Source organism: Panulirus ornatus, chromosome 46, assembly GCF_036320965.1.
Source record: "Panulirus ornatus isolate Po-2019 chromosome 46, ASM3632096v1, whole genome shotgun sequence".
NCBI classification, from domain to species: domain Eukaryota; kingdom Metazoa; phylum Arthropoda; class Malacostraca; order Decapoda; family Palinuridae; genus Panulirus; species Panulirus ornatus.
In genome coordinates this window covers 8,255,914-8,277,794 of record NC_092269.1, presented here as the reverse complement: position 1 = coordinate 8,277,794, position 21,881 = coordinate 8,255,914, and the positions used below count along the sequence as shown (strand labels likewise).

Sequence of the window (21,881 nt, the reverse complement as noted above, 5' to 3'; positions counted from 1 at the left end):
ACACCCCTGCCGCAAACCTACATTCACTGAGAACCAATCACTTTCCTCTCTTCCTACACGTACACATGCCTTACATCCTCGATAAAAACTTTTCACTGCTTCTAACAACTTGCCTCCCACACCATATATTCTTAATACCTTCCACAGAGCATCTCTATCAACTCTATCATATGCCTTCTCCAGATCCATAAATGCTACATACAAATCCATTTGCTTTTCTAAGTATTTCTCACATACATTCTTCAAAGCAAACACCTGATCCACACATCCTCTACCACTTCTGAAACCACACTGCTCTTCCCCAATCTGATGCTCTGTACATGCCTTCACCCTCTCAATCAATACCCTCCCATATAATTTGCCAGGAATACTCAACAAACTTATACCTCTGTAATTTGAGCACTCACTCACATGATAATGATAAAAATAATAATGATAATAATAATACCTCGCAAACGCGGGAGACAGCGACAAAGTATAAAAAAAAAAAAGAAAAAAAAATAATAATAATAACAGTAATAATAACAAGGTAAGTTGTTGTTCGCCGATGATACAGTGCTGGTGGCTGATTCAGGTGAGAAACTGCAGAAGCTGGTGACTGAGTTCGGTAAAGTGTGTGAAAGAAGAAAGCTGAGAGTAAATGTGAATAAGAGTAAGGTTATTAGGTACAGTAGGGTTAAGGGACAAGTCAATTGGGAGGTAAGTTTGATTGAAGAAAAACTGGAGGAAGTGAAGTGTTTTAGATATCTGGGAGTGGATTTGGCAGCGGATGGAACCATGGAAGCGGAAGTGAATCATAGGGTGGGGGAGAGGGCGAAAGTTCTGGGAGCGTTGAAAAATGTGTGGAAGTTGAGAACGTTATCTTAGAAAGCAAAAATGGGTATGTTTGAAGGAATACTGGTTCCAACAATGTTGTATGGTTGTGAGGTGTGGGCTATAGATAGAGTTGTGGGTAGGAGGGTGGATGTGTTGGAAATGAGATGTTTGAGGACAATATGTGGTGTGAGGTGGTTTGATCGAGTAAGTAATGAAAGGGTAAGAGAGATGTGTGGTAATAAAAAGGACTTGGTTGAGAGAGCAGAAGAGGGTGTTTTGAAATGGTTTGGTCACATGGAGAGAATGAGTGAGGAAAGATTGACCAAGAGGATATATGTCAGAGGTGGAGGGAACGAGGAGAAGTGGGAGACCAAATTGGAGTTGGAAAGATGGAGTGAAAAAGATTTTGAGTGATCGGGGCCTGAACGTGCAGGAGGGTCAAAGGCGTGCAAGGAATAGAGTGAATTGGAACGATGTGGTATATCGGGATCAGCGTGCTGTCAATGGATTGAACCAGGGCATGTGAAGCATCTCGGGTAAACCATGGAAAGTTTTGTGGGGCCTGGATGTGGAAAGGGAGCTGTGGTTTCGATGCATTGTACATGACAGCTTGAGACTGAGTGTGAACGAATGTGGCCTTTGTTGTCTTTTCCCAGCACTACCTCGTGCAAATGTCGGGGGAGGGGGTTTTCATTTCATGTGTGGTGGGGTGGTGACGGGAATGAATAAAGGGCAGACAGTATGAATTATGTACATGTGTATATATGTATATGTCTGTGTGTGTATATATATGTATACGTTGAGATGTAGCTGTGGTTTCGGTGCATTATTACATGACAGCTAGAGACTGATTGTGAACGAATGGGGCCTTTGGTGTTTTTCCTAGCGCAACCTCGCACACATGAGGGGAGGGGTGTTATCATGTGGGCGAGGTGGTGGCATGGAACAATATGTACATGTATTAATGTGTCGTTGTGTGCATGATATATGTATATGGCGACAGTATGAATATGTACATGTGTGTATGGTATTTCTGTTTTTGCGTATGTACAGGAGAGATATACATGTATATTGGGTTGGACATTTGTATATACATGTATGTACGGGGTTGGCAGCAAAATAAATAATAATAAGTTGAGATGTATAGGTATGTATATGTGTGTGTGTGGACGAGTATGTATATACATGTGTATGTGGGTGGGTTGGGCCATTCTTTCGTCTGTTTCCTTGCACTACCTCACTAACGCAGGAGACAGCGACAAAGTATGATAAAATAAATAAATGATATAAATAACTAGGTGTGTGTGGATATGTTTGATGGCATAGGAGTCCGAACAATTTTATGTGAATGGTAGGAATGGGCTGTAGTTTAAAAAGAAAAAGTATAGAAAGAGGGTGGATGTGATGGAAATGAAATGTTTGAGGACAGTGTATGGTGTGAGGAGGGTTGATCAAATAAGAAATGATAAAAAAGTATTTAAGTAAGAATAGAATGTCTAAGATAGCTGTATAGGGTGTGCTGAAATGTTTTGGGCATATGGAGAGGATGACTAAGAGGGTATACTTATTTCAGAAGTGGAGGGAGCAAGGGAAAGGGGGAAACTAAGAGGAGGTAAAGATGCTTTGAATGTTTGGGGCATGAACATGATGGAGGGTTCAGACATGCCTGGGATGGAGTGAACCGGGGTAATGTTGTGAACAGGGGGCAACATGTCAATGGGCTGAACCTTGGCATATGAAGTAGTCAGGGGAACAATGGAAAGGTCTGTGGGACGTGGTTTTGGTGCATTGTACATGACAGCCAGAGAATGGACACAAATGAATGGGGCAGTCCATCATTTGCTCTTGGCAGTACCTTGCTATCTTGGGAAGTGATGAAGTATGAAAAAACATGTATATATGAAAGAAGAGAAGAGGAAATGACATGGGTGGCAAGAGGGTGGTGAAAGTGATTGAGCTTGGAAAAGAGGCTTGAGTAGGGAGATACCATAAAAGATTGTGAAGAGTGACAAAAGGTGAGAATGAATAAAACTGTGAGAGTGGTCGAGGGAATGGAAATATTTAGAGAAGCAGTGTTTACAGGTTCTTTTATTCACTTATATATATATATATTATTTATTTTCTATCAGGTGTGTTTCCTGAGTATGATAAGGATCCAGTGATTCAGATTGGCAACATGGTAATTCGTCAGGGTGAAGCTGAACCCTTTGTACGTACCATATTCACCTTTAAGAAATGTGCTCCAATTGTTGCTTCTAAGGTTCAGTCTTTTGAAAATGAAAAGGATATGTTGGAGGTAATTACATATGGATTCTCTAAAGAGTTTATGCTCTTCTCATTTCATATTTCATTTTTTCATCATATGTACTCTCTTCATTTTTAGAATTTATGTTAAGATCAAAAGCTTCTCTTCCATCTCTGCCATAATGTTGTATGTATGTGTTTTAGAATTTGCTACATTCTTCTGGAATTAGAGTGCAAATAGTGAATGGCTGCTGGTTAATTGATAGGCCCCTGAGAGAGAGACTTTTGGATGTTAATGTGCTGTGAGGGGCAACTGGAGGGATGTCTGATCATTATCTTGTGGAGGTAAAGGTGAAGATTTGTAGAGATTTTCAGAAAAGAAGAGAGAATGTTGGGGTGAAGAGAGTGGTGAGTGTAAGTGAGCTTGGAAAGGAGACTTTTGTGAGGAAGTATCAGGAGAGATTGAGTGCAGAATGGAAAAAGGTGAAAGCAAATGATGTAAGGGGAGTGGGGGAGGAAGGGGATGTATTTAGGGAAGCGGTGATGGCTTGTGCAGAAGATGCTTGATGCATGAGAAAGGTGGGCAGATTAGAAAGGGTAGTGAGTGGTGGGATGAAGAAGTATGATTGTTAGTGAAAGAGAAGAGAGAGGCATTTGGATGATTTTTGCAGGGAAGTAGTGCAAATGACTGGGGAATGTATGAAAGAAAGAGGCAGGAGGTCAAGAGAAAGGTGGAAGAGGAGAAAAAGAGGGCAAATGAGAGTTGGGGTGAGAGAGTATTATTGAATTTTAGGGAGAATGAAAAAATGTTTTGAAAGGAGTTAATAAAGTGCATAAGACAAGAGAACAAATGGGAACATTAGTGAAAGGGGCTAATGGGGAGGTGATAACAAGTAGTGGTGAAGTGAGAAGGAGATGGAGTGAGTACTTTGAAGGTTTGTTGAATGTGTTTGATGATAGAGTGGCAGATATAGAGTGTTTTGGGCGAGGTGGTTTGTGAGGTGAGAGGGTCAGGGAGAATGGTTTGGGAAACAGAGTGGAATTTATTAAAAAAGGGGGTGACTGTATTGTTGACTGGTTGGTGAGGATATTCAGTGTATGTATGGTTCATGGTGAAGTACATGAGGATTGGTAGAATGCATGCATAGTGCCATTGTACAAAGGCAAAGGGAATAAAGGTGTGTTCTAATAACAGAGGTATAAGTTTGTTGAGTATTCCTTGGAAATTATATGGGAGGGTATTGATTGAGAGGGTAAAGGCATGTATGGAGCATTAGATTGGGGAAGAGCAGTGTGGTTTCAGAAGTGTTAGAGGATGTGTGGATCAGTAGTTTGCTTTGAAGAATGTATGTGAGAAATACTTAGAAAAGCAAATGGATTTGTATGTAGCATTTATGGATCTGGAGAAGGCATATGATAGAGATATTCTGTGGAAGGTATTAAGAGTATATGGTGTGGGAGGTGAGTTGCTAGAAGCAGTGAAAAGTTTTTATCAAGGATGTAAGGCATGTGTATGAGTAGGAAGAGATGAAAGTGATTGGTTCTCAGTGAATGTCGGTTTGTGGCAGGGGTGTGTGATGTCTCCATAGCTGTTTAATTTGTTTATGGATGGGGTTGTTAGGGAGGTGAATGCAAGAGTTTTGGAGAGAAGGGCAAGTATGCATGCAGTCTGTTGTGGATGAGAGGGCTTGGGAAGTGAGTCAGTTGTTGTTCATTGATGATACAGCACTGTTGGTTGATTCGGGTGAGGAACTGCAGAAGCTGGTGACTGAGTTTGGTAAAGTGTGTGAAAGAAGAAAGCTGAAAGTAAATGTGAATAAGAGCAAGGTTATTAGGTACAGTAGGGTTGAGGGTAAGTCAATTGGGAGGTAAGTTTGAATGGAGAAAAACTGGAGGAAGTAAAGTGTTTTAGATATCTGGGAGTGGATATAACAGCGGATGGAACCATGGAAGTGGATGTGAGTCATAGGGTGGGGGAGGGGGCGAAGGTTGTGGGAGCATTGAAGAATGTGTAGAAGTCGAGAACATTATCCTGGAAAGCAAAAATGGGTATATTTGAATGAATAGTGGTTCCAGTAATGTTATATGGTTGGGAGGCATGGGCTATAGATAGGGTTGTGCAGAGGAGGGTGGATGTGTTGGAAATGAAATGCTTGAGGACAATTTGTGGTGTGAGGTGGTTTGATCGAGTACGTTATAAAAGGGTAAGAGATATGTGTGGTAATAAAAAGAGTGTGGTTGAGAGAGCAGAAGAGGGTGTATTGAAATGGTTTGGTCACATGGGGAGAATGAGTGAGGAAAGTTTTACAAAGAGGATGTATGTGTCAGAGGTGTAGGAAACGAGGAGAAGTGGAAGACCAAATTTGAGGTGGAAGGATGGAGTGAAAAAGATTTTAAGCGATTGGGGCCTGAACACACAGGAGGGTGAAAGGCATGCAAGGAATAGAGTGAATTGGAATGATGTGGTATACTGTGGTCGACATGCTGTCAATGGATTGAACCAGGGCATGTGAAGCGTCTGGGGTAAACCATGAAAAGTTTTGTGGTGCCTGGATGTGGAAAGGGAGTCGTGGCTTTGGTGCATTACGTGACATCTAGAGACTGAGTGTTAACTAATGTTGCCTTTGTTGTCTTTTCCTAGCACTACCTTGCAAATGTGGTGGTGTGTGTGTGTGTGTGTGTGTGTGTGTGTGCTGTTTTTCATGTGTGGCTTGGTGTGATGGCAGTGGATGAAGGCAGCAAGTATATGTATTTATATGTATGTCTGTATATGTATGTATGTATTCTTTGAAGTGTATAGGTATGTATATGTGCGTATGTGGGCATTTATGTATATATACATGTGTATGTGGGTGGGTTGGGCCATTATTTTGTCTTTTTCCTTGTGCTACCATGCTAACACGGGAGACAGCGACTAAGTAGTATAGAATAAATTATATGAAATATATAATTTAGATATGTACATATGTAAATCAATCTTGTTTTTGCATGTCTGTTGTTTTTCCATTTTATCAAGGTAGTGTTAGGATCAGATGAAGAAAGGCTGCACTCACTCGCATCGATTCCTGAACTATTGTGTTCATTGTACCATAACCACAGCCCCCCACCCCCAGTCAGGCCCCACAGACCTTTCCATAGTTTCCTCGAGGAGCTTTACATGCTGTGCTTCAGGGAATGTGTATCCATGAATAGTATGAGTCACTTATTGAAAGTGGATATCAATTATTACCTCATACTCCCCCTCCCCCATCCTGGTGAACTTATTTTAAGGGTTATCGCATTGCCTTCTAGATTCAGCTAGGTCACTTGCTATACATATCCTCTATATTTAGATGTATCTCTTTCATAGATAGTCTTTAGTCATTATTGAATTCATGACAGAGGCTTTCTTCCTCAAGTGATAGATATGATTTTGGGTCACACTTAAGAAATAGAATAATGTGATCTTAATCAGCATGGATAGTTCTCCAGAATTGCTTTTCCCAAGCCAAAGCAACTTCTTGTTACTTTATAAGTATTTACCTTCTGAGAGATATGCTGCTGAGATGAAATTATTGCTGTTTACGTGTGTTGATGATTTTGTGTCTTGAGTGAAGATAACATGGCTCTACTTACCTCTGTTCAGCTCTGCTTGGTTTACGTGTAAATAATTGCCATGCTCAAGAATGACTTCCATCAGTTTAGCTTCTCTGTAGTCTAAAATGAGGAAATATTGAGAGAATGATTACCTTTGTAGGAATAGCAATGTCATGTGTTCAGTAATATTTTTCTTTTCAAAATTGGTTTTGATTTCATAAATGATTACAGCATTGGGCCGGGTTTGTGCGTGATGTGGATCCAGATATCATCACAGGCTACAACATCAACAACTTTGATTTTCCTTATTTGTTGAATAGGGCAAATCACTTGAAATCAGAGAAATTTTCTTACCTTGGGAGAGTAAAATATATCAGGTATGTGTTTCATGAAACTCATAGTTTTTTTAACGTAGAAACCTACTAATTATGTAAAGATGCAGTCATAAAACATGCACCTCTGTATACACTGAGTGGAACTATACTACTAAGGCTTATGCAAAATTCTGGCTTCTAACAGTCTGAAACCTTTAAGCTCGGGTATGTGTTTAAGTCATTGGGGCCATGTAAATAAAGAAGTCACTGCTTATTGTCACCAAAATTTCAAATTGTGTGAAGGGGAATAAGGCCACATTAATAAGTTTATAAAGGGGAAATAAGAAGCAAGAAATCAGGAAAAGATAGAGCAAATTGAAAGAGAGGAAGAGTGGATTTCTGTAAGGATGGTATGGATTTAGTCAGTATAGGGCAAATTGCTTTAAAGTTGATGTTTGAGAGATTACCTACTTACAGGTGCCTACAATGAGAATTTTCTAAAATGGAAGGCTAGGACATATCACTCACAACACATCTTACTTTAATAAAGCTGTTCCTCCCTGCTACCACCTGTATTACACAATTATGCTTTTTGGGTTCATCTGGGACTGATTTCAACCACATCAAGTTTTTTAAATGCTTATGTGGTTGGTCTGTTTATGTTTCTTATTGCTACTGCCATTCAGGCATCATGGCTGGGTGCTTATTTTTTATTTTTGGTATGATAGTATTCTTGTAGATATAATAACTTTGTGTCTTCCTTGTTAAAGGGCTTTAAGGTTCAGTACATTGTCCTTTATATCTCTTTATCTTCAGTTTGTTGCTACATGTAAATTATCATATCTCTATCTTCTTGGCTTTATAGTTCAGCCTTTAATGGTAGTTCATTTGTTCTATCCCCCTCAGTTTTGCTTGTCAAGTACTACTGATTTCTCTCTAATTTGTTTGATTTGTTGTTAAACATACAACACAGCAGTATTCAGTTGTGCTTCTTATGTAAACTGTAAATGTTTTCATTAGTTTATTCTTTCTCTTGTTTTGAAAGTTCTTGAAAAATTATACCACACATTACTTGGCTTGATAGTGCTTCTTGTCAAAATTTTCTTTTGAATTCTAATTTCTCATCTTGATGACAAAAGCACTAATTATTGTTTCACTTCTTATCTTTTTCTCTTTTGGGCTTTTATATGCTGTCACCCTAATTTTTTTTCATAACGTTCCTTCAGGTTTGCTAATGCCCATTTCTCTTTTCATCTCCGTTTGATCAGCTTTTCATGCCCTAATTTTTTTCATAATGCTCCATCAGCTTTGCTAATGCCCATTTCTCTTTTCATCTCCATTTGATTAGCTTTTGATACAGTCAGCTTGCTTATTCTGGGGTTATCAGCTGAGCACTGTCCTGTGCTCTCTTTTACTTGTCTTTTCTTTCATTGAATGATATTTTCATAAAGAGAATTATGTCTGATACCTTTCCTTGTAGTACCCTAGGTGGGAAACCTTGTTCATGAGACATTCTTCTGTTTGCTACTACTTTAAACTTTCTTTTAGTTAGAAACTCGTTAAATCACCTCCCTATCTTACCTTTGTCTACCCCCTCTAGTAAAATTCTGTGGTTCTCTTTCTGGTACAGTTGCAGAATTTAAAAAAACTATATGTTCTTACCTTGCTTAAGACTTTAATGTATCATTTAACTGTCTATCTATATCCTGATGTTCGTTCCCTCTGGGAGCTCCCTCAAGGGGATGGCCATGGCAAATGAGTCTCCATATCTGGTGACATTCAGTACAGCTTCTTAACCTATAGTGCCTCACCCTTAACAGGCCACTGGCAGAGGGCAAATCTAGCACAGTTGCACACACTGTGCTGTATCATTGTAGTGGACTCATAATTGGGTTTGTGTGATGTGAGGGCATAGATGGCTTTGATTGATGATATTGTAGTTCCAGCAGTGATATATGGATGCAAGGCTTGGGACTTAGATAAAAATTATTGAATATTTGAACAGTATTGCAACTTATACATATCTTTTTGTGTTAGGCTTTGTGGGTGCACGTAATTGCATTCTTCTCACTATTTGTAGAGGCATTATTTGTGGTATTTGTAGCAAACCTCTGGGAAACTGTTTTCACATTCTTCTTTATTATAACATCCTCTGGCATCAGATATTAAAAAAAGAGTGCCTGTATACACATCTTAGGATGATTGTACTCCCATTCATCAAAGTGCTGGCATCTACCTCTTAAGTATTGTGTACATGCAGTATTGTCTGTTTTTGTCATACTCGGTGTCTCTTTATTTTCTTTACTTTCTTTTTCTCTGTCATCCTTTGACTTAGGTTCTTATGGTTTTATATGTCACACAATTTCTGTTTTCATCAATAGTTATTTTGTCTTTCTTTTGACATGGTTATGTTCTTTACTTTGTTTTCATTATCAATTTTATCACTCATCTTTAGTTTATTTGTCTTTCATTTGTGTCATTTACATTTTTTCCAGTTTTTTCACATATGTTCATTCACTCCACTGTGTTTCCATTGTCACTTCTTGCTTAATCTGTGCAGTTTGCATACCTTTGCTTTTTTGTGTGCGTGCATTAAAGTGCCACAGATAGCCACCCACAGGTAATCACTGACCTTAGCATATCTTTCCTGCTTTTAATCATTATGTTTCCCATTCTACAGGCAACTCATGTTTCTGAGGTTCTTACATGTCAATTTCATACAACATTCCACATTTCCAGCATAAACTAGGAAGACAGTGTTTGATTTGTTGTATTAGCTTGGCACAGAGTTTGTCTGTGCTTTCTGTCTTTTCTGGTCTGTATGCCAAATTGCCTTTTAGATCCATTTTGCTTATTTTGTCTTCAGTTTTCAATTTGCTACCTTATTCATAACTTATCAGTTTTCTTACTTCAGTACCCTTACTAGAAATTACTAATGTAATAGTAGATGCATTACTAACATGTGTACCAACTTTATTTAGGATAAAAACCACAGCTGGCACAGGACTAGCCAGTCGGCAGCTTGAGACTCGGCCTAAGTTTACCCAGGGGTGTCCATGTCCAGGGACATGTTCCTCACTGACAGGCTGAGGAATCTACCAAGGACTGGTACTTTACTTTTATTACCAATACCTGCAAGTTCACTTTCAGTTCAGATTTTTCCTCAGTGGCATTTTGCTTTCTTTTCATTATTGATTGTCATTTTGCTTTATTTACATATTCAATTTTCTTGTTAGTAGGCAGTCAATTGTCAGACACTTTCGAACTAGCTGCTCGCTGATTTATTTCTTTTTTTGGATATTCAAATTTTTTACTTATTTTAAAATCACCACTCCATCATTATGTAATGCTGTATAGTATCAAAAATTAAGATAATATGTTATTTTTTTTTTTATTATACTTTGTCGCTGTCTCCCGCATTTGCGAGGTAGCGCAAGGAAACAGACAAAAGAAATGGCCCAACCCCCCCCATACACATGTATATACATACGTCCACACACGCAAATATACATACCTACACAGCTTTCCATGGTTTACCCCAGACGCTTCACATGCCTTGATTCAATCCACTGACAGCACGTCAACCTCGGTATACCACATTGCTCCAAATCACTCTATTCCTTGCCCTCCTTTCACCCTCCTGCATGTTTAGGCCCCGATCACACAAAATCTTTTTCACTCCAGCTTTCCACCTCCAATTTGGTCTCCCTCTTCTCCTCGTTCCCTCCACCTCCGACACATATATCCTCTTGGTCAATCTTTCCTCACTCATTCTCTCCATGTGCCCAAACCACTTCAAAACACCCTCTTCTGCTCTCTCAACCACGCTCTTTTTATTTCCACACATCTCTCTTACCCTTACGTTACTCACTCGATCAAACCACCTCACACCACACATTGTCCTCAAACATATATAATATGTATGTTCATTAAGTCTCTTTTCAAGCTGCTGTAGAAGCTTTATTTCCACAGTTGAAGAAATTTGAGTACTTTGTAGGAGGCCTATTACTGGATTCTCTTTTCTTGTATTATTAATTCATCATGTAAAAGTTTATTTTGTTTGTTATATAGGTCAGTTTCTTGCATACAAAATTTTTTTGAAATTTTAACACTTGAACATTTATACTCTTTACCCCCATATTGCCTTTATTGTCATTATTATTTTTGTTTATTTCAAGAACTGTCATTAAGGATACCATGCTGCAGAGTAGACAGATGGGCAAACGTGAGAACAAATCTATTAATACAGAGGGACGCTGCCAGTTTGATCTGCTCATGGTGAGTTTTATTTTCTAGTTTGCACAGATGTGAAATACTTGGTGAAGTGAGAACCCAGTGCATATACCAAAGGTTGCCTTGGTCACTGAGCACTAGCGGGGGGCTAGAAACCCTCCCCTCCTTGTATTTTAACTTTCTAAAAGGGGAAACAAGAAGGAGTCACGTGGGGAGTGCTCATCCTCCTCAAAGGCTCAGATTGGGGTGTCTAAATGTGTGTGGATGTAACCAAGATGAGAAAAAAGGAGAGATAGGTAGTATGTTTGAGGAAAGAAACCTGGATGTTTTGGCTTTGAGTGAAATGAATCTCAAGGGTAAAGGGGAAGAGTGGTTTGGGAATGTCTTGGGAGTAAAGTCAGGGGTTAGTGAGAGGACAAGAGCAAGGGAAGGAGTAGCACTACTCCTGATACAGGAGTGGTGGGAGTATGTGATGGAGTGTAAGAAAGTAAATTCTAGATTGATATGGGTAAAACTGAAAGTGGATGGAGAGAGATGGGTGATTATTGGTGCATATGCACCTGGGCGTGAGAAGAAAGATCATGAGAGGCAAGTGTTTTGGGAGCAGCTGAGTGAGTGTGTTAGTAGTTTTGATGCACGAGACCGGGTTTTAGTGATTGGCGATTTGAATGCAAAGGTGAGTAATGTGGCAGTTGAGGGAATAATTGGTGTACATGGGGTGCTCAGTGTTGTAAATGGAAATGGTGAAGAGCTTGTAGATTTATGTGCTGAAAAAGGACTGGTGATTAGGAATACATGGTTTAAAAAGAGAGATATACATAAGTATACTTATGTAAGTAGAAGAGATGTCCAGAGAGCGTTATTGGATTACGTGTTAATAGATAGGTGCGCAAAAGAGACTTTTGGATGTTAATGTGCTGAGAGGTGCAACTGGAGGGATGTCTGCTCATTATCTTGTGGAGGCGAAGATGAAGATTTGTAGAGAAGAGAGAATGTTGGGGTGAAGAGAGTGGTGAGAGTAAGTGAGCTTGGGAAGGAGACTTGTGTGAGGAAGTACCAGGAGAGACTGAGTACAGAATGGAAAAAGGTGAGAACAAAGGACATAAGGGGAGTGGGGGAGGAATGGGATGTATTTAGGGAAGCAGTGATGGTTTGCGCAAAAGATGCTTGTGGCATGAGAAGCGTGGGAGGTGGGCAGATTAGAAAGGGTTGTGAGTAGTGAGATGAAGAAGTAAGATGATAAGTGAAAGAGAAGAGAGAGGCATTTGGACAATTTTTGCAGGGAAGTAATGCAAATGAGTGGGAGATGTATAAAAGAAAGAGGCAGGAGGTCAAGAGAAAGGTGCAAGAGGTGAAAAAGAGGGCAAATGAGAGTTGGGGTGAGAGAGTATCATTAAATTTTAGGGAGAATAAAAAGATGTTGCTTTCCGAGATAATGTTCTCGACTTCCAAACATTCTTCAAGGCTTCCAGAATTTTCGCCCCCTCCCCCACCCTATGATTCACTTCCGCTTCCATGGTTCCACCCGCTGCCAGATCCACTCCCAGATATCTAAAACGCTTTACTTCCTCCAGTTTTTCTCCATTCAAACTTACCTCCCAATTGACTTGACCCCCAACCCTACTGTACCTAATAGCCTTGCTCTTATTCACATTTACTCTTAACTTTCTTCTTTCACACACTTTACCAAACTCAGTCACCAGCTTCTGCAGTTTCTCACATGAATCAGCCACCAGCGCTCTATCATCAGCGAACAACAACTGACTCACTTCCCAAGCTCTCTCATCCACAACAGACTTCATACTTGCCCCTCTTTCCAAAACTCTTGCATTCACCTCCCTAACAACCCCATCCATAAACAAATTACACAACCATGGAGACATTACACACCCCTGCCGCAATCCTACATTCACTGAGAACCAATCACTTTCCTCTCTTCCTACACGTACGCAAAAATGGGTATGTTTGAAGGAATAGTGGTTCCAACAATGTTGTATGGCTGCGAGGCGTGGGCTATGGATAGAGTTGTGCCCAGGAGGGTGGATGTGCTGGAAATGAGATGTCTGAGGACAATATGTGGTGTGAGAAGGTTTGATCAAGTAAGTAATGAAAGGGTAAGAGAGATGTGTGGAAATAAAAAGAGTGTGGTTGAGAGAGCAGAAGAGGGTGTTTTGAAATGGTTTGGTCACATGGAGAGAATGAGTGAGGAAAGATTGACCAAGAGGATATATGTGTTGGAGGTGGAGGGAATGAGGAGAAGTGGGAGACCAAATTGGAGGTGGAAAGATGGAGTGAAAAAGATTTTGAGTGATCGGGGCCTGAACATGCAGGAGGGTGAAAGGTGTGCAAGGAATAGAGTGAACTGGAACGATGTGGTATACCGGGGTCGACGTGCTGTCAATGGATTGAACCAGGGCATGTGAAGCATCTGGGGTAAACCATGGAAAGTTCTGTGGGGCCTGGATGTGGAAAGGGAGCTGTGGTTTCAGTGCATTATTACATAACAGTTAGAGACTGAGTGTGAACGAATGGGGCCTTTGTTGTCTTTTCCTAGCGCTACCTCGCACACATGAGGTGGGAGGGGTTTGTTATTCCATGTGTGGCGAGGTGGCGATGGGAATAGATAAAGACAGACTATGAATTATGTACATGTGTATATATGTATATGTCTGTGTGTGTGTATATATATGTGTACATTGAGATGTATAGGTATGTATATTTGCATGTGTGGATGTGTATGTATATACATGTGTATGTGGGTGGGTTGGGCCATTCTTTCATCTGTTTCCTTGCGCTGCCTCGCTAATGCGGGAGACAGCAACAAAGCAAAATAATAATAATAAAAAAAAAAAAAGATGTTTTGGAAGGAGGTAAATAAATTGCGTAAGACAAGGGAACAAATGGGAACTTCAGTGAAGGGGGCTAATGGAGAGGTGATAACAAGTAGTGGTGGAGTGAGTATTTTGAAGGTTTGTTGAATGTGTTTGATGATAGAGTGGCAGATATAGGGTGTTTTGGTCGAGGTGGTGTGCAAAGTGAGAGGGTTAGGGAGAATGATTGTGGTAAACAGAGAAGAGGTAGTAAATGCTTTGCGGAAGATGAAAGCCGGCAAGGCAGCAGGTTTGGATGATATTGCAGTGGAATTTATTAAAAAAGGGGGTGACTGTATTGGGTGAAAATCCTGGGAGCCTTGAAGAAGTTTGGAAGTCGAGAACATTATCTCGGAAAGCAAAAATGGGTATGTTTGAAGGAATAGTGGTTCCAACAATGTTGTATGGTTGTGAGGCGTGGGCTATGGATATAGTTGTGCACAGGAGGGTGGATGTGCTGGAAATGAGATGTTTGAGGACAATATGTGGTGTGGGGTGGTTTGATCGAGTAAGTAATGTAAGGGTAAGAGAGATGTGTGGAAATAAAAAGAGTGTGGTTGAGAGAGCAGAATAGGGTGTTTTGAAATGGTTTGGTCACATGGAGAGAATGAGTGAGGAAAGATTGACCAAGAGGATATATGTGTCGGAGGTGGAGGGAACGAGGAGAAGTGGGAGACCAAATTGGAGGTGGAAAGAGTGAGTGAGAAAGATTTTGAGTGATCAGGGCCTGAACATGCAGGAGGGTGAAAGGCGGGCAAGGAATAGAGTGAATTGGATCAATGTGGTATACCGGGGTCGACTTGCTGTCATTGGATTGAATCAGGGCATGTGAAGCGTCTGGGGTAAACCATGGAAGGTTCTGTGGGGACTGGATGTGGAAAGGGAGCTGTGGTTTCGGTGCATTATTACATGACAGCTAGAGACTGAGTGTGAACGAACGGGGCCTTTGTTGTCTTTTCCTAGCACTACCTCGCACACATGAGGGGGGAGGGGGATGTTATTCCATGTGTGGCGAGGTGGCGATGGGAATAAATAAAGGCAGACAGTGTGAATTATGTACATGTCTATATATGTATATGTCTGTGTGTGTTTATATATATATGTATACGTTGAGATGTATAGGTATGTATATTTGCGTGTGTGGACATGTATGTATATACATGTGTATGGGGGTGGGTTGGGCCATTTCTTTCGTCTATTTCTTTGCACTACCTGGCAAACGCGGGAGAGAGCGACAAAGCAAAATGAAATAAATAAATAATAATAATAATAATAATAGTCCAGACTGAATGATGGCTTTTTATTTTATCCAGGTTCTGTTCTTTCTGTCAAACTGAGTGTATCATTTGTCATCACAAACACTAAAGTACTCATTGGTCATGACCTAAGGTATGAATGGCTGTCACTTCCTGCATATCTCTGTAAAACTTATTTTGTGTGGTTCAGGGCTAGATTGAATGATTTTGATTGTGTTTATGAAGTGCTTTACCGATATTAGAAAACTTTTATGATCAGAATCACAGTTGGTTTTAACTTGTTTATGACTCAGGTGTCATAACATTCTTGGCTTGTATCTTTCTTTACATAATTAAGAGTTTCCTGAATGGGACAGTGTAAGATGAGGCTGTAGTATGATCAGCCATATTTTCACTGAGGTGGGTTCCTTTTTGCTGACAATATCTGCTAGTATAAGTGTCAGTTTCCAAATGGCTATGTACAGGATTTCATGCAGTATTGCTGTTCTAAATTTGTATATGTAAGATTAAGGACATTTATAGGTGGTCCATTAACTGACTACATTTTGATGGCTCTGGCAGTTTTAAAAGTCATAGGGCCTTGCTTTAACATATTTGGTCATTTATGGGCAGCCAGCATATAGACTTATTTGTGAATGTAGCAAAAGTCCACTAATTATAAGTTTCAGTCATTCTTAGGAGGGTGTCATCAACTGATCAGATTTTGGGGAACATTACGTCAGTATATAGATTACAAGGTCTTGTTTTCTTTTTTCTGAACCCAAAAGGTGAAGCAGTCGCTCTTTGATATTGGCATTTGTTCCAGTCTTGTTGGATAGATAATGAAATAAAGACTTTAATAAATCCTGATGAAAAGATCCAGTATTTTGTTAGTGCAATCTATTCTTATACACATGTGGTGGAATAAATGTCTGTAACTTGTTGGGGATTAGCCCCAACTTATCAGGCTGGTTCTAGCATTTTCCTTTATTGATACTGTGGATGTAATTATTAACATGGAATGTCAACAATGTGATGCCATCATCCTTATTACTAGAGATAAATGCCATCTTTCTCAGAGACCTCATTGTCTCTCCTAAGGTTTGTCTAGGTCTGTGATGCTTAATGGTTATATAAGAGGATGAGTGTCTAATTGCCCTGTGTCCATTCACATTGGTAAATTTGGTAAGGATAATGTTTGCCCCTTGCCCTTTTCATTGTTTAAGTATATTTTATAACAAAGATTAATGTAGCCATGACTTCATTAATCCTAATTTAGTAACTGCTTTTGGCCTCCTAGAAACAGTTCAGCTTTTGGGAGTAGCATGATAACCCTTTGAAGTCACTCCAAAATCCATGTGGATGATAATTGCCTTCTCGTAAAGAAGAGGTTGTCAAAAGCCTATGTTGTGTGCTCTGGTGAATGACAAGGAAATTAATGAGATTTCTATCATTGTTAGTCTTTGGAGCCTGGTTGTGGATGGAGTACTCTGGTTTTGTTGCATTACATGTGACAGCTAGAGATGTGAATGAATGAGGCTGTTTCTTCATCTGTTCTTGGCAGTACCTTGTTAACATGGGAAACAGTGAACAAGAATGAATTTTTCATATAGAAATTTGTTCACTATCTCTTGAGATGGAGAAAGAATGCTTCCCACGTATTCCCTGCATGTCGGCAACTAAAGGGTGGGGGAGAAACCCTCCCCTCCTGTTTTACTTTTCCAAAAGAAGGAATGGAGAAGGGGGCTAAGTGATGATTTTTTCCTCCAAGGCTCAGTCATGTGTTCTTGATGCTACCTGATTGATACAGGAAATGGCAAATATCTACCAAAAAATAGTTAACTATTTCCTATATAATGAAATAGTGTCAGGAACAGCTGAATAATGATGCTTATTAATTACATTCAAACTCTAGCTCTCATGTATAATGCACTGAATCCAGGGCTCCCCCATCCACAGCCAACCCCCATAGGCGTTTTTGTAGTTTACCCTAACTGCTTTGTATGCTGGAACAATAGGCAGGAATATTAGATAGACACACTAGGCCGAAGTAGTTGGTAGGAATAGGCGGGAATATTAGGTAGACACACTAGGCGGAAGTAGTTAGTAGTAATAGGCAAGAATATTAGGTAGACACACAAGGCAGAAGTAGTTGGTTGAAACATTAGATAGGAGCCTCTGAAAAAAATTGTGCCTTAGTTGCCTTCTGCCAGTAGCTTGTTAAGGATGAGACAGTAAAGGCTAAAGCAGCACTGAGTTCAGTGGCTATGGAGACTCTTTGGTTGTGGTCTCCCCATTAAAGGAGTGCCCAAAGGGAACGGGGGTCCAAGATGGATAGATAGAGAGTTTCATATGTTATATCGTTGATGCTATTTCTTCCCTAGTATATCACTTTATTCCAGTTTGCTCAGTCCCATGCACACTTCACACCCCTTGCATGTTCAGGCCCTTATAGCTCAGAGCCTTTTTCACTCCAGTATTACACCTCTTCAGTTCTCTCTTCACTGTTGTTCTCTCTGCTTTCAACATTTTTACCCCTTAGTGATCCCCTCCTCACTCATCCATTCTATATACCCAAATCATTTCATCTCTCTATTTTCCGGCTTCTGACACTCTTTTTACAACCACACCTTTCTCTTACCATATCTTATCATGTTTGATTAACCTTCCTCACATTGCATGTTGTCCTTAAAAACTTCATTTCAAGCAGCATTCCTGACTGTGACGCATTCTTGGGCCACACAGGGTCAAGCGCATAGGTTCGAATCCTGGTTATGGCAGTTGGTCCACAGTCAACCAAGCTGTTCATCCACCCTTAGGGGTTGATCAATGAAATGGGTACCTGGCTCAGGCTAGGATATATATATATATGTATAGCATTAATGGTATGGCATTGATTAAGGCCTCAGCTGCCTGTGCCGTCTCAACTATTTAAAAAAAAAAATCATCTTTCGTGTAATTTTCATGAGGACCTCTGCTTGGCATCTGCACAACACCGTTCATATTACTATACTACCAAACACCTATCTTATCTCACACAGGCAGTGACTTCTCTATCCAAACACCCCTCAGTACACCCAGGACCTTAGCCCACTCACCTACCTTGTGGCTAACTTCAGCATCCATGGTTTTATCTTTTGTCATAGACACTCCCAGGTATCTAAGATATTCCACTTCCTCCATATACTCTCCATCCCTACTCACATTTTGACCAAACTGACTCAATACACTGCTAAACTTGTTAACATTACTTTTATTCACATCAGCCTAACTTTTTCCTTTCACTCACTACTTTTATTCACATTGAATCAAGTTTCTTCTGTCACACACTCTTTTAAACTCTGAAACCACCGTCTGCAGATTCTGCCTTGAATGTGCCACCATACCTATGCCATCAGCAAAAAGCAGTTGGCTCTCTTCTTAACCCCCTTGCCTGTACCCCCACCAGGCTGCAGACCTCTGTGTCTCCAAAACACCCATATTCACCTCCCTCACACCCTCATCCAGAAGCTGATTGAATAGCCATGTTGACATCACATGCTTCTGCTGCAGACCCACCTTCACCTGAACCTCTTACTTTTTTTCCCCCCTACACACATGCCTTATACTCCTGATAAAATATCTTGATTGTTTCTTGTAGCTTTCCTCCCATACCATACATTATTAACACCCTCAACAAAAGCTCTCCATCAGTACAATGATACACTTTCTCCATATCCAGAAATGCCACTTAAGAATACTTATTTTTTGCTATTTCTCATGCTGCTTCTAAAGGAAAACTTGATATACACCACTCCTGAAGGTATGTTTTTCTTCTCCAGTCCGATGCTCTCTGCATGCTACCACTATCACAATTACTGCTATCCCATGCAGCTTCCTGTACACTCATACACTGTAAGTCAAACTCACTTTTTTCTCCCTTGTCTTTATACAGTGGCACTATATAGGCATTCCTCAGATCCTTAGGCTCCTCACCTTGAGCCACACACACATTGAAAAATCTAACTAATCAGTCAGTGACTTGGTTTTGAGAAATTCAGCTACAATCCCACCTACTTCTGGCACTTTACCATACTTCTTATGCAAGGCATATAGCAACTCCTCTTTTCACCAAACCACCTGCTATGACTTTTGTTTCACATACTTATATCTCCCAAACATTCCAGATCTGCCACTGTTACCAGACACGTCCATCTGTTCTTCAGAATACTCACTCGATCTCCTCTTGACCTTTTCTTTGCCTGTCACCACTACTAAATCTGCACCAGGTTGTGCTTACGCCACTAGTGAAACATTATCCTTCGTGAGGCTGTATCACTGTCCACCATTTTCTAGCTGCTGGAAGTAGCTTAACCTTGAAGCTGCAGGAGCCCATTCATTGTAAACCCATTTATCAAACAGCCTCAAGGGGAGGATGAGTATCTGTCTTGGTTATGGGCTTACTGCTGTTCCCAAAATTCAAACCTGGGTAACCCCATGCATGACCATGTCTAGCAATACTAACCACAGCATAACAGAAATCCATTAATATTTTAGGCGTAATGTTTCAGAGAGATTGGCTAATATTCATGAACAGGCTTTTCCGGAGTAATCTTCCATGTTGTGATGGGATGCATGCATTAAGTTAATGTATTTTGGGAATTTTTAACTTTGCACTATACTAGTAGTATTCTCTTAAGTCTTGAAATTTTTGGTACTGTATTACAAGTGAACACCTTCCTATTTTTTCTTTGATTTTGGGTTTCAGATTTTGGTAAGAGATTATAAGCTGCGCTCTTACACCTTAAATGCTGTATCCTACCACTTCCTCCAAGAGCAGAAGGAAGATGTTCATCATTCCATTATTAGTGATCTACAGAATGGAAACCCACAGACACGCAGAAGGTGAGCCACTCTTAAATGTAAATTACTTTTTCTTGGTTGAAGTGTAGTCTTTCCCCTCAGTGCAAATTTACTTGATGCAAATAGCTTTCTGTACATAAATTTATTGTTATGTTCATGGTAGGTAGGACTGAGATGGGAAAACATTCATAATTCAGTGATTCTTAATTGTATTATTTAAACAGCCACATTAGTGATTTTTAACATATTGTTAACTTTTTTTTTTTTTTTTTTTTTTTTTTTTATACTTTGTCGCTGTCTCCCGCGTTTGCGAGGTAGCGCAAGGAAACAGACGAAAGAAATGGCCCAACCCCCCCCCCCCATACACATGTACATACACACGTCCACACACGCAAATATACATACCTACACAGCTTTCCATGGTTTACCCAGACGCTTCACATGCCTTGCTTCAATCCACTGACAGCACGTCAACCCCTGTATACCACATGACTCCAATTCACTCTATTTCTTGCCCTCCTTTCACCCTCCTGCATGTTCAGGCCCCGATCACACAAAATCTTTTTCACTCCATCTTTCCACCTCCAATTTGGTCTCCCTCTTCTCCTCGTTCCCTCCACCTCCGACACATATATCCTCTTGGTCAATCTCTCCTCACTCATTCTCTCCATGTGCCCAAACCATTTCAAAACACCCTCTTCTGCTCTCTCGACCACGCTCTTTTTATTTCCACACATCTCTCTTACCCTTACGTTACTTACTCGATCAAACCACCTCACACCACACATTGTCCTCAAACATCTCATTTCCAGCACATCCATCCTCCTGCGCACATCTCTATCCATAGCCCACGCCTCGCAACCATACAGCATTGTTGGAACCACTATTCCCTCAAACATACCCATTTTTGCTTTCCGAGATAATGTTCTCGACTTCCACACATTTTTCAAGGCTCCCAAAATTTTCGCCCCCTCCCCCACCCTATGATCCACTTCCGCTTCCATGGTTCCATCGCTGACAGATCCACTCCCAGATATCTAAAACACTTCACTTCCTCCAGTTTTTCTCCATTCAAACTCACCTCCCAATTGACTTGACCCTCACCCCTACTGTACCTAATAACCTTGCTCTTATTCACATTTACTCTCAACTTTCTTCTTCCACACACTTTACCAAACTCAGTCACCAGCTTCTGCAGTTTCTCACATGAATCAGCCACCAGCGCTGTATCATCAGCGAACAACAATTGACTCACTTCCCAAGCTCTCTCATCCCCAACAGACTTCATACTTGCCCCTCTTTCCAGGACTCTTGCATTTACCTCCTTTACAACCCCATCCATAAACAAATTAAACAACCATGGAGACATCACACACCCCTGCCGCAAACCTACATTCACTGAGAACCAATCACTTTCCTCTCTTCCTACACGTACACATGCCTTACATCCTCGATAAAAACTTTTCACTGCTTCTAACAACTTGCCTCCCACACCATATATTCTTAATACCTTCCACAGAGCATCTCTATCAACTCTATCATATGCCTTCTCCAGATCCATAAATGCTACATACAAATCCATTTGCTTTTCTAAGTACTTCTCACATACATTCTTCAAAGCAAACACCTGATCCACACATCCTCTACCACTTCTGAAACCGCACTGCTCTTCCCCAATCTGATGCTCTGTACATGCCTTCACCCTCTCAATCAATACCCTCCCATATAATTTACCAGGAATACTCAACAAA

The 21,881-nt window shown here is 40.4% G+C and overlaps 2 protein-coding genes across 4 annotated transcripts in view; one reads left to right on the top strand and one right to left on the bottom strand.

The window, feature by feature from the left end:
- The window catches only part of LOC139763118 (apoptosis-resistant E3 ubiquitin protein ligase 1), a 323,876-nt gene that overhangs the window by 47,481 nt on the left and 254,514 nt on the right, over positions 1 to 21,881 (bottom strand). The window lies entirely within an intron of this gene.
- PolD1 (DNA polymerase delta) overlaps positions 1 to 21,881 on the top strand; it is a 102,600-nt gene that overhangs the window by 24,960 nt on the left and 55,759 nt on the right. For all 3 annotated transcript variants that reach the window (XM_071688780.1, XM_071688777.1, XM_071688778.1), the window contains exons 9-12: positions 2,946 to 3,112; positions 6,868 to 7,013; positions 11,129 to 11,228; positions 20,036 to 20,172. In XM_071688780.1, the coding sequence (XP_071544881.1) occupies positions 2,946 to 3,112; positions 6,868 to 7,013; positions 11,129 to 11,228; positions 20,036 to 20,172 (550 nt within the window). The remainder of the gene's footprint in view (positions 1 to 2,945; positions 3,113 to 6,867; positions 7,014 to 11,128; positions 11,229 to 20,035; positions 20,173 to 21,881) is intronic.